Here is a 13,701-nt window from a genome sequence, read left to right as displayed (position 1 = left end):
TTGTAAGTAGGGTTAGGGTTTGTGATAACATGACCCCATGATGAAAACATATGTCAATATATAGTCATCTATATCTCAAAAAGGAAATACCCAAAAAGCCCCTTACTTTATCAGTGCAATTTCCAAAAAAAACCTAGTTACAAAATGCTAACAAAGAGTGGACACAACCAGAACATATACCTTCTTCTTCAAGGATGAAACATGCAAACACAAGAAGTAGTTGATAGAAATGTCAAAACGCCCAACAAAAATGCAATCTCCAACACTTGATTTCAACCTTTAAATCTGAAAATTGGCAACATAAACTAACATAACAGTTAGTACTAACTAAGAATTGAATGAAAATCAAGAAAAATTGAACTTTGATACACTTACTTAGGTTTTGATCGGTGAAGAAGGAAGAGAATTTCATTTGAACTGAAGAGACGATGGAGTGATAGTGTTGAAGATCAACTTTTGGCCATTTAATCTTAAAGTTATATGACGTGTAAAGTTGGTAGTGTTGGCAGGATTTAATTGGTCAACTAATCTATGTGGAGGAAAGTGTAATACACGCTCTAGACTCCAACTTCAGATTATTTAAAAAGTGTCAAAATGACACATCAGACCCTTACATTAGGTGTCGAAAATGAACATCTTCTAGTTTAGGTGTCTAAGTAAAAGTTGGTGTCAACTTTAAGGGGTCACCGATGGATTTGACCTTTTCTTTTCTATTCGTGTGTTTGAGATATATATAAAAATAATGTCTACGTCTCAATTCCAAATATATATATATTTATTTTAATATTTAAACTCATATCCTTATCATAATAAATAGAATAAAAGCAAAAAATATGTTTTAGAATAATGATAAAAGTTTCATACTGATCTAAAATATATCTTCAACTAGTGATTATTACCTATATGAACCACTTTCTTTATTAATTGTCCCCTATTTTTAACTAAGTCTATATTGATATCAAGCAATTGCAAATCTTTGACCACTTTCTTTAATGTAATTTAAGTCTATCACGTTCCCTTTTAATACTTTTATTTGCCATAATTTTACACTACACCTTATACCGAATATGATCATTTCTAATCTTATCTAACTGTTACAACATCACATTTATCTTAACATCCGCATTTCTTAAACACTCAAAAAAAAAAGTTAAAGTACATACATATTTGATTGTAAAAAAATAAATATCTAACTCTTTTTTATGCCTTGGATAATCATATAAGCGTGGATAAATGAAATGAAGATTATGTCACATCAATGTTTTTCAAACAAATGTTTATGTCGGATTATACTTTTTTTTTCTTTTTTTAAAAACTTTTTTACAAGATCCAAATTAATTAGTCCAAATACATTGTAACCTATTTCAGCCTAATTTTGTGTGTCTTTTGTTTTATTTTCTTGTACTTTTTGTTTGCGGTGATAATCATTATTTAATTTCTTTAATTATCGATAAATAACTTTATTTACGGTGTGTTTGGATAAAGGAAAAAAAAACCTTTCCACAAAAAATATTTTCTTAAAAAATAAGTGATTTCTTAAATTTATTTTTCAGTAAAAAATATCATATCATGACAGAATAGAAATATCATTTTATAGGGGAATAGGGGTGGATGGTGGATCGCGGGTGTGAGATTGAGGTGGAGTATTGAGAATTGAGAGCATACAATCAACGTAAAACATCACTTATGACACTTATTTTTCTTACTTTTATCAAGAAATTATTTTTTTCGATTTTTAAGAAGCTTATTTTCTGAAAAGAAAATATTTTGACCAACAAAATATGAAATAATTAAAAAACATTTTTCACGTCAAATGCACCCTTCGCTTAGAGTATCAATTTGTTAATTAGGTGTACTAAAACAAATTGTTGAATAAAAATTCTAAAGCTAATTAATTAACAACTCCACTTATTGCTAGATTGTTAATTTGTTATAATGTCATGTCTTAATTATATTAATTTTGAATGTTATATAGTACTTATTTTTAAGGCTGAATTATCGATGGTCTCTTAAAATTGACACCAACTTTCACTTAGACATCTAGACTAGGCTATTTTCATTTTAGACATCTCATGTCAGGTTTTGGTGTGTCATTTTGACACTTGTTTACTATCAGCAAAAATATATAAGGAGTGTGTGTTACACTCGCGAATAACGTGTAAAGTGACAAATCAAATGACGACATTTATCATTTGTGTATAAAATAATTCTTAAATAATTAATTTTGAGAAAAACAAAAAGTAGCCAATGGATTGATGACACATGTCATCTTTGCCCACATAAAAAAATTTAACCAATTAAAAAAACTACTTATCCTGTTGCCATCTTCTCCAAAATACCTATTTTGCATAAACGCAGCCCTCCCCCCCCCCCCCCTTGAGCTTCTCAATCATATACCAAATCCAGTTCACAACACATAAAATTTCAACTTGAACATATAACATTATCTGATATTTATAATATCTGTAAAAATATCAAATCTTGAAATTGAAACTCTTGCATAAAATTTTAATTTGAATCAATTCAAATAGAAGCAACCCATCAAATCATTCCTCACAAAATAATAAATTTCAGAGAAGAACAAAGCTAAACCATTGATTCGGATTCTTTCAAACAAATAACAAAGCAGCAAAATTGAATTGAAATCATCAAAAATAACTGGAAAAAAAAAAGCACTTATAGTGAAGCAAAATGTGAAAGCCAATAAAGAAAGATGCATGAAAAAGGAGAGAAAAAGGGATCTTAGGAAAGCTGAAGGAACCAAAAATCAAATCTATTCTAATATGCAAACATTACATTCCTTCGAGAAAGAATCTCATGATTATTTTTATATTTAAATCTTGAAATAGGTTTCTTCCTACATTTTTAAAACATTCACAATGGATGGAGTTAAGCTTGGAAAAATAGTGGTTGGAAAATGGGGAAGAAGATGAAAAAAAATATTAAAAATTGACTAAATAAACTTTTCACGCGCGCATAATGAGTGTATTACACTCTTTATGCCATGTAAGCAAAAGGTGTTAAAATGACACAGTTGAACCTTACATGAGGTGTCTAAAATGAATAAAATCTAATTAAGTTGTTTAAGTGAAAATTGATGTCAACTTTAAGAGGTCACCAATGGATTCAACCTTTTTTTAATGGTATATAGTATTCAAATTTGAGTTAAACGATAAAATTGATTTCAACTTGACCAAAAAAATATGCAATAATAGTCAAATTTAACAATCCAGCAAAAGATTGTAATTTCAATTAAAACAATAACTATCAAAATAATAGGCAATTAATAGTGTGATTTAGCAGTTAATAAAGTACGTGAAAATCTTCGTAGATTAGGGACCAAAATCTCAGCGAAGAATAAAAAAGAAAAAATGTTAGGTAATTTTTTTTCTCAACTATTTGAAATTTTGATAGCTAGAGTTATATGTTATATATTCATATCAAACCATATCAACTAACCACGACTAGGTGATTTAATGATGTAAAAATAAATATAGGTCATTGTTTAGTACTCTAATATAAGTCTATGTGCAAAAAAGTGTAATAAATCTATTTAATATTTTTCTAATGGATCTTACTCACACAAATTCAAATTAAACAAAGCCTTAAAATACTTATTGAATACTAAATAATTTTTTTAAAGAGTAATCAATGCATAATTTAATACAAATATCGAATATGTATAAACTTTATTATGCACATATAAACTGTTTTGAACATCACTATAAGTAAAAATAAAAAAAGTATATAAAAAAATATGGGAAAGTAGACATCTATAAGGTATTTTTCTAATGGGTCTACATATTATTTTTATTTTTATTTATTTTTAAAAAGAACATATGATTGGCACCAAATAAGAAATCCAAGAACACCAGATAAAACAATAAATTTATCATGGGCAGATAAACTAAACTAGATAAAAACTGTCACTTGTAACATCTAAATAAAATTGTCTAATTAATTATAGTAAATTCTATGATTGACCTAATCTTAACTTTTAAATTAATATTCTTTTTATTCTAAATACTCCTATCCACTCTGGCTCACTTTTGCGTGTGACAAATGTACCAAAAAGAGCAAATACCATGTGAAAAGAGAGATATTTGGATATTGTATTATTATTATTATTATTCACAATTAAGACAAAGTTAATGAATTGTTCCCTGCTCATGTGAAGTCTCATGGTTGACACATTATTTTGTTCTTCAAGATTCTTTGTTTTGTTTACTAAATAAAAAAATATCACCAAGATAATATTATTATTGAACATGGCTTTTGGCTTTTTATCCTTTTTTCTCCATCACTCATTCATTTCCATCCTTTTTCTTAAGACAAAATTAATTTAACCAAAAGTATTTTATCAGTTGACAATAAAAGTCTCTTTCTTTTAAATGGTTTTAATTTCAAGATTGAGAGGTTGAAGTATTTGTTTTTTCTTACCTTATGATCCTTAGACCCTAGTAGCCTTTATTAATAACAAATTATGGAAGAAGGAAAAAAAAATTAGTATGATTCTATAAGTAAGGTCTTGAAAGATAACATATATGTGTAGTCTATCCTTATCTTTATTTAGTAGAGAGATTATTTTCGACTGATCCTCGACCATCCTCCTTCTTTATTCAGACTTGAAACCGACAATGCGAGCAAACTCACACAGGGATAACTAAATTATGAGAAAAAAGATCTCTAAAAATTATTCAATAACATTTGGAAAATATGTAGTTAAAGTTTGTGGGGAGGGGGGATGTGATTAGGGCGGCCTAAAAAGGAGGACTGATAGACTTTTATACCGGAAAGTTTCTAAAAATAGGACATCTTCGCCCATTTCATGAAAGAGAAAAGTTAAGAACTTTATAAGGCATAGCTTTTTGCATATTCATACAAGACCAGAGTAGGCGGATCGAAATCCTACGAGGTAACCACTACTTATAGTACCCTACCACAAAGAAAAATATGTGTTTGTTAATAAGTTCTATTAGAAATGCTATTCTTACACACAATTAACCTTCTTCCCGAAAGCTTCATGGGAACTAGTAAGGACGTGAGACATTTATAAGGTATGCACACTTTTTGAGCTCAATGAAGACATAACCTAAAGGACAAATATGTAAAATTTGTTCGATCATGAACCATTCATCTTATGAGCTTGAATCATAACAAATATAGTTTGGTAGGTGAAGTTAAAAGGTTAAAAAGTTAAAAAAGAATATCCTTCAATTATCAAAGTACATCTCCCACAGCTTATTCTACATCCAATTATCTGTAAAGTTGATTGTCTGGTTCCACTTTTATGATATATACTATTAAAATTTGAACACGATTACTACTTTGATTGATAAAAAGACTAGACCACCAACAAAAAAGAGACGCGTTTGTCACTAAAAGACACAACAAAATGAAAAAAGATTCAATTTGTAAAAGTGAATGAACTGAGAATCATTATTCACCAAGATAATTAAGCATGTTTAAACATCATTGATTAAAAATTATTACTGATATTCTTTTTAATTCTTTCCAAATGATACCTTTTTGTATTTAAAAATTCTTTAAATTTTTCAATTCTTTTTAATAATCGTAGTATTCCAACCAACTTGAATGCACCACAGTACCTCTAACCCACCAATACAAGTATCGAGTACGTAATATTTTTAGATTCTGAACATGAACCTGAAACATCATCATTCTCGTCTCACTTCTTCTCATGACTCGAATAGCTATAAGGGATAATTTGGTAGAATATATAATAACAACTCAAAACAAAATGTATTAGTAATACTAAAATTAAATATGCTGAAATTATTACTCATTCACTATTTAGTTTGATGTATTAAAAGTAGTTCTAATTTTCATCATGTTTACCCAAGTACTAATAACCCTTGAATTGCTATGTATTAAAAACCATGATCTGCTATATATTTAGTTACACAATCTTTACACACCTTATAATACAAATACAAAGAGGCAACTTCCATACACTCAATTGTTGACAAATGAAATGGACCACATGGCAATGAGAACAAATATAATGCATTACAGATAAAAAGAATTGCCACATATAAAAAAATGTTCCATTTGCTGTCCAGTTCAGCAATGCCATTACTAGGCCAAATTTAATTGCCAGCGAGGTAAAGGAGGGGACAAAAGATAAGAAAGTTTTTGGAGTATAGGGAATAATGCTAAATAAAATAAAGACATTAGACACAAGGACTATACTTACAATCACTGATAATTTCACTAATAATATCTAAGGGGACAAAAAAAAGAATAAAATGGGGAAGGGATAAGGAGGACACATATATATATATATTGATATAGATATAGATATAGATATAGAGAGAGGGAATATATAAAGATCAAAAGAGCACAAGTAGGAGGATTCACAAAGGATTGTGATATATTGAGAGTTGACAGTTTGACACTACTTCAAGTCGACAGAACTTGGAAGTAATGAAACTTACTACGCGCTCTCTGCTGGGAATCCGCCCAGGCTCCCAATTCCATTGACAAGTTTCGGCCTCCATTCAGTCCGTCCCTTAACAACCTCTCCACCATTTTCAAGCCGAAGGACATGTTGACACTCGACGTTCCCAAAGTCGGCTAAGTCGTCGACTCCCTTGTCGAGTACAGAGGTCAGAGACTGCAGCACACTGTCCCTTCTGCACTCCCTACGGTACTCCAATGTCATGGCAGCAAGCTCACAACCCTCTAGTATTTGCATGGGTGCACTCTGCAGCCATAGACATGTTCCAAAATTACATATGCACTCAAGAGAAATATTTCTTTATTAATGTTATATCATTCGACCTGATAAATTTGGAATTCTGCAACCCACTAAACACTTTTAGTCAACAATATCAGTGTGTTAAAAATCCCAAAAGAATTATTACTACTATTTTTTTTTGACACTGGTAACATAGAATTATTACTATCGTTATGGCAAACAATTTATGTTTTATGCAAACAGTAAAGAGAATGAGCACTAAAGGCCAGTTGAATTGGAGATTAATGACCATCGGATTTTTCAGAACAATGCATGTCACACTGCTCACTTGAGTTCATACAGTTTTCCTTAGGTTGATATAAAGATTTCATGCTCATACACCACGCAACGATAACTACTCCCTTTCTTATAGGGACAACAAGATGGAATTGGGGGATTGGGGGTTGAAACTAATTAATGTTAGACGAAAATAAAAGAGATAGCGAAACACTTTTATTTATCAGCTAGAAGACAGGAAAAAGTTTATTACTGTGTTCAACTACATGAACACTTTTTAGACTAAATTTGTGGCAAAATACAACATACAAAGTGAATCCCACAAAGTGAGGTCTGAGGAGGATAAAGCGTATGCAGACCTTACCCCTACCTCGTGGAGGCAGAGGCTGTCTCCGAAATATACTCAGCTCAAGTGAAGAAAATCAAAGTAGTAATGAAAAGGAAAAACGACAGAGAAGAAAACATGGCAACTAATAGAAAAGCAGTACAAAGCATACAAGCAAGGAGCAGTAACATCAACAAATAAGTGTGTCATAACTTAATTAACTATGCAAATTGCTCCTAACAGATGTACACACCATTGGATGTATTTCAGCTCTATCTGAAACCTTAGGATATCTAATACCACAACAAATCCAACAAATACAGAAGTTGGTTGGGCTAGTGTGTGCGCACACAACCTTTTAATTTATTTTTTTTTTTCTGCATTGTCCTGTCCACACATTTCAGAATACGATGAAACCTAAACTCATATATTATGCTACATACCCTAATTATGACCGATAACATATTACAAACAATAACAGGGAAGAAAAATTTATTTATTTTAGGAAAAAAGGAGGAGGCGGTAGAGGTTGTACCTCAAGAATCCAGCCAATGTACTTGACATTATTAACATGCTGGTTAACATCCAAATCACTCCATCTTGGCTGTAAATTTCAACAAATGAGAATATATTAAAAATGATGTCCTTAGATGCGACAAAGTCACCATTGATGAATACTTCAACTTACAGTTAAACCAGTTCGAGTGTAGTCTGCTGTTGTCTCGTCAAGTTTTGGTAACTTCCTGCTGTCCTCACCAATAACAGGAGGTGAATCAACAAAAAAACCTTCAATTTCAGCCCGAGCCTCATCTGGTATTTTAGATAATCTTCTCGTCTCCTTATTCATCATCACCCATTGGCTGCAAGCAAATGGAAACAAACAGAAATCCCAGTTATGAACCAATGAATAGATCATCAAGCGCTTCATGTTTGGCTATCAAACATACAGCAGAAAAGATCAGGAGCTATGACATGGTCATAAAACAGCCAAATCCAACGAGATGGTTTCAACCACATAGAGACAAGCCTAAGTAGGAATGATAAGATCATTTTACATTGAAGATAACTGACCATTGTGTTAAAATTAACCAAACTGAAGTAGATTAAACAATAATGCCCCTACCTGGAAGCTCTCATCAACACATCCCCTGTATTACTATCGCGGAGGAGCCAATCTCTCCGCATACCATTTTTCCCCGATGCAGCTACCCAAGTGTCTACTTGAACAACATCACCCCTGTGAAAAAAAGAAATCAGTCAAAGGATCTTCATCTCCCGTGTCAAAGAAACTGTCCACGCAGTGTTAAAAATATCAATAGGGAAATCAGTAGGAAAAATAAAACATAACCCCCAACAAATCCCAAATAGGATTCAAATCTTTAACTATGCAACAAATGTAAGAAAACCTAATATTTCTCCTATGAATAGTCCACAACTGTAATTTACAACAGGGAAATAAATGCTTAGTAGCTAGATGGTAAATGAGCAAAACAATCAACAATGGAGGGTTACTTGACGCCTAAAAGAGCTTGAGAGATTTCTGATTATGTTAAACAAAATTTTCCCATTTAAATTGATCATGTTCCTAAAGAGTTCACAGGCATTAACATAAGGGAATCAAATTAAATTGAATTTAATCGAAGTGATTCCCATATCACGAAACACCAAAATGCAATGAAAACACTTTACTAGCCTGTTTGGCCAAGCTTTTGGAAGGCCAAAAGTGAATTTTTTTTCAGTACTTCGAAAAAACATAGGTGTTTGGCCAAGCTTTTGGGAGAAAATAAGTGTTTTTAGGGAGTAGCAAAAGTTGTTTTTCACAAGATAAAAAAATTTCCACGAAAGTACTTTTTTCAAAGCTTGGTCAAACACTATTTGCTACTCAAAAGTGTTTTTAAAATTAATTAGTCAAATACAAATTAATCTTCACCAAAAAAACTTTTTGAAAAGCAGTCTTCAAAATAAGTTGATTTTAGAAGTTTGGCAAACAGGTTATAGGACTACATGTTACACCAATGTGTGTTCGAAGAACATCATTAACAAATTCTGGAGTATGACACTCAATCTCGAATTGCCTTAAACATTGATCAACAAAGATTGTTCCAAAAACTGGTGAACTTTATCTAATACAACATATCAGAGACATCATCTCATCCATATACAAGAAGAAACTTACCAAGTTGGATAACGGTCCACCACAACCTGCATTTTAGTAACGACCCAGATCAAATTTCTCTTGGACATTTCCGGAGTTGATCCAAACCCACCATGCATGAGTCCCGCACTCTTGACATGGTTAAGAGCAGTTTCCTGCAAAACCAACTCAAGCTCATGAAAGGCATGAAAACTAGATGCTTCTACAACCTCAAGTCAATAATTCTTTATCAAATGGAAATGAAAGCCTAGAATACCTGTAAATGATTCATCATTGTTTCTATAGACGCAGTCCTATCAGCCCCTATTTCATAGGACCTGATGCTAAAATTTTGACGGAATACTAAGCCATCCTGCACAATTTTTCCTAATCCGAATGGATCAGCGAGCATATCAGGACGCTTAGGCTTCCAATCAAGCATCATCCATTGCTTCTCAGCAGCTAAAAAAATTGTTGTGATGGCGGCAAGGAGCATACTCCAATCAGGTAACTGGTTGATAAAGGTCCTAGGATGATGTGAAGAAATCACCTCATCATCATTTTTGAAGCCATCCATAACGCCAACCTTTGTTCCATTCACCTTAGGTGGAGCTTGAGCATTGGCCTTAGCTTGTAGGCTCCCAAAACCAGGCTTCTTAACATTAAGCCCCCGTGTATCTATACTTCCTGGAAGACTTCCTCCTAAATTTCCAGACGATTTTGCTCCAGAGTCAGGAGGTGGATTAGCAGCAGGGAAGAGTGCACAAGTAGCAGCAGTGGCCATCATGAACAAAATATTGTATACTGGCAAATCAGTCTCCCTTCGTTCCAATTTTATTGTGTATGGATTCAGAACACACACCAAAACAGATCAAAGACTGACACCGTTCTTCCTGCAACACCACGCAAGTAAAATATCATTTAACAACAACAAACCCGAATAAAGTATACGCAGGCCTTACCACATAACATATCACTGTATGTAGCTACCAAATTAAAGAAAAAAACTTGAATATTTGTAATAGTCCTACAGAATTAAACTTTTGCAGCCAAGCAGAAACGACAGGCTTTCATAGGCACGAACCATAATAAAGTTTCAAGTTACAATTTGAAATTTCACCGAATAACCTAATAAAACTAATTAAATATCATCTCTACAGATTAAACCACTCATCTTTTCACCATCCCCAGCCAACAACCAAACCAGCACCACAAATTTCTCAAACTAAGAACATGAATGTCAAAAAATGTCACTCCTCCATTCAATTCAACAATATATAACACCAAGTTTGTATCTTTTCACCACAAATTTTCATAATCTTTTGAATATATCAACGTAATAGTACAAATTTTTCAATGAATTTCTAAACATACAACAACAACAACCCAGTGAAATCCCACTACGTGGGTCTGGCTGGGGGAGGATAAAGTGTACTCGACCTTACTCCTACCATCTAGAACTTAATCAAGGAACTGATACTCAACCAATTTATAAATAACAATAACGATAAACTAACCAAAAAAATCCCTCAAAAACAAACAAAAAACATTTACAACACCCAGACAAACGAAATTTAAACATACACTATAAGAACCAGAACAGATCTGAGCCTCAAAACACCATTAAAAAAAATACAAAACCTCTAATCCTCCACATTCCGCTCAAATTACAAACATTTCCCCCCTACATTATACGTCCATTAATAGACAAAATTCAACCAGATCAATCAAAAAAAATTCAAAAAAAATACCTTTTTCTGCAGAGAAACTTGTGGAGATAAACAAGAGGAAAAATGTATAATAATAATAATTAATAATATTGTTTAAAAGAGACTACAAATTTGATCAGCAAACCCGATCAAAATATATAAAGATTTTCAGAACAATTTCTAGGGTTTGTGATCTTTGTAAGTAGTCCTTTTTTCTCTGTTAAATTTGTTTTAAAGCTGAGAGAAAAATAAAAATTAATTTGAAAAAAATTAAAAGGAAAATAAAATGAGAGAGAAAGAAGGGAATCTGGGTGGTAAGGATACAGTGTAGTAAACCCATTTTTATAACTATCCATCCACCTGGCCTCCTCATGCCTTGCGTTTCACTTCATAACTTTGACCTTATTCTTTCTATTATTTACATAAATACCATTCTTCCTATATCCCCCTGTTTCTTTTTTCTCATGGTCGATACTCGCATTAGAGTTTGAATAAGCCGGAATGCTCCTTATCAAGGATTTTTTTGTATTTAAGAATCGAACCTTAAATCTTTGGTTAAGAGATTAGTAGTAGTCTTGTACATTGCACTACATCCTTTGGTGATTTTTTTTATTTGGTATTACTTTCTCCTTTGTAATTATTTTTTGACTGATTTTAAGAAAGTGGAGAAGATTTTTTTAATATTGTGGTTTTAAATTGAAGAGATATAAAATGTTGTTTAATTTTGAGGTATTAAACATGTTATGTTGAAAGTTTAGAATTAAAGAGTGGTTAAAAAAGGAAATAGATATTTTTTTAAATGGATTAAAAAAAGAAAGTAAGATAAACAAATTAAAACTAAAGAAATGTGTATTTATGTTTAGTTAAAACGTCGAATGGACAGGTTAGACTAAATTTAAATGAGTGAATAAGTGATCTGGTTAATAATTCACCCAAAAGTTACTCAGGTTTAGGCTAAAAAATGGGTTGTAATCTAATCTGATTCATTCTTACTAAATTTAAAATTATTTATTTATAATTTGTTTAAGTATAAAAAAAATTGTGCTTGGTTCATGGTTTCTCTTTTTGTTTTGTTTATATTTATTTTGAGTTAAGAGTCTATCAAAAACATATTTTTTTACTCCTTAAAAAGTACGGATAAAATCTACATATATCCTATTATCTTTTGAGGTTACACAGGTATATTATTATTGTTATATATAACATATCAAGTAAAAATTAGTTTTTTAAAAATATTTAGACAAAGTATCTTATGAAACAATTTGAGTTGTAGATCAAAATATTTTCTAAATAGGTTGAATTAAGCAGATAAAAATATACTGAGTTAAAAAAATAAGCATGTCATTAACTCTCACAAATCTAAACGTGTTGTGTGGGTTGTAAAAATAATTGTCTTTTTTCATTTTTTACACGATATTTGATATATGTATTGGAGTTCAACTAAATTTAAATTCACGTCGAAAAGATTCACATTGAAGATAAACACATATTCTATATTTTCTACTCAACATACAACAAGATTTGAATCCAAAGTCTCTGAGTAAACATAAAATAGTACTTATTATTTCATCAAAATCCTTGTTGGTACATATAAAAAGTTGCTACATAGCTTGACTTGTCTATGATATAGACAATAACAATCATAATATATTAAGTATAATTTCATATAATTTCCTTGATTTAATTTATGTGATGATTTTTTAATTAGACATAAAAAAATTATTTAAAAGTATTTTAAAATATATGATCTATGATTTTATTAAAAGTAAAATGTAAAATATAATACTCTCTTTAAAACGGCTAAAAAAAATAGCCAATTCTTAATCGTTTGCAGTATGGGAGCAGATTTCCTAAAAAAAAATCCCTAAAAACAATTTAAAAAAAGATATCTCGATAACGAAAACTAATTAAGATATTCATTTTCAAAAAATTATGCAAGAAAGTGGGGGATATTATATAACATTAAGCTTCCGAGAACTTCTATGTTACTCCTGAGCTTTGCTAGGTTGTCTGCTACTTTATTTCCTTCCTGGATTTAATTATTAACTATATGTAATTTTTAATTAAAATTGAATATATATATGTATAATTAACTTAGCACGTGGTTATGTGTGCTAAAAGTTTAATATATACTTGAAATATTCAGCGGCAACATTCTATAAAGCATACTTAATTAGTTTGGAGAATTTTGTTACAACTAATACAATTGTTATTTATAGGGTATTTTTAATAGATAAATACATGAAAGATCATTTATGAAAAAAGACATAATTGATCTATTTCAAAAAAATATTGATAGTTGTGTAGGTACTAACGAGCTCATGGCAGCCATAAGCCAACCTATTTTTAGGTTTTAATTGCATAATAATAAACACTTTAGTGTGAAAAATAATTTCCTTAATCAAATATTTTATTAGCAAAATATGAAATGATATACGCAAAAAAATACGTTACCAAATAATTTAGCTTATATGTCTTCTTTAAAAGGAAACAGAAAATAAAACTAAATTTCTTGACACGACAATTATATATACGC

The 13,701-nt window shown here is 30.9% G+C and overlaps 1 protein-coding gene across 1 annotated transcript; it reads right to left on the bottom strand.

The window, feature by feature from the left end:
• Window positions 1-6,011: 6,011 nt before the first annotated feature.
• LOC129870130 (palmitoyl-acyl carrier protein thioesterase, chloroplastic) lies at window positions 6,012-11,467 on the bottom strand. Its single transcript, XM_055944742.1, has 7 exons — window positions 11,208-11,467; window positions 9,734-10,349; window positions 9,499-9,632; window positions 8,446-8,559; window positions 8,011-8,182; window positions 7,858-7,926; window positions 6,012-6,727 (listed from the first exon to the last, which is right to left on the bottom strand). The coding sequence occupies exons 2-7, from the start codon at window positions 10,241-10,243 to the stop codon at window positions 6,458-6,460; spliced, it is 1,269 nt and encodes a 422-aa protein (XP_055800717.1). The 5' UTR covers window positions 10,244-10,349; window positions 11,208-11,467; the 3' UTR covers window positions 6,012-6,457.
• Window positions 11,468-13,701: the final 2,234 nt, after the last annotated feature.

The sequence above is a fragment of the Solanum dulcamara genome, chromosome 10 (assembly GCF_947179165.1).
Source record: "Solanum dulcamara chromosome 10, daSolDulc1.2, whole genome shotgun sequence".
Lineage (NCBI taxonomy): Eukaryota > Viridiplantae > Streptophyta > Magnoliopsida > Solanales > Solanaceae > Solanum > Solanum dulcamara.
The sequence above is the reverse complement of the archived record's forward strand: the minus strand, read 5'-3'. Positions and strand labels throughout refer to the sequence as shown.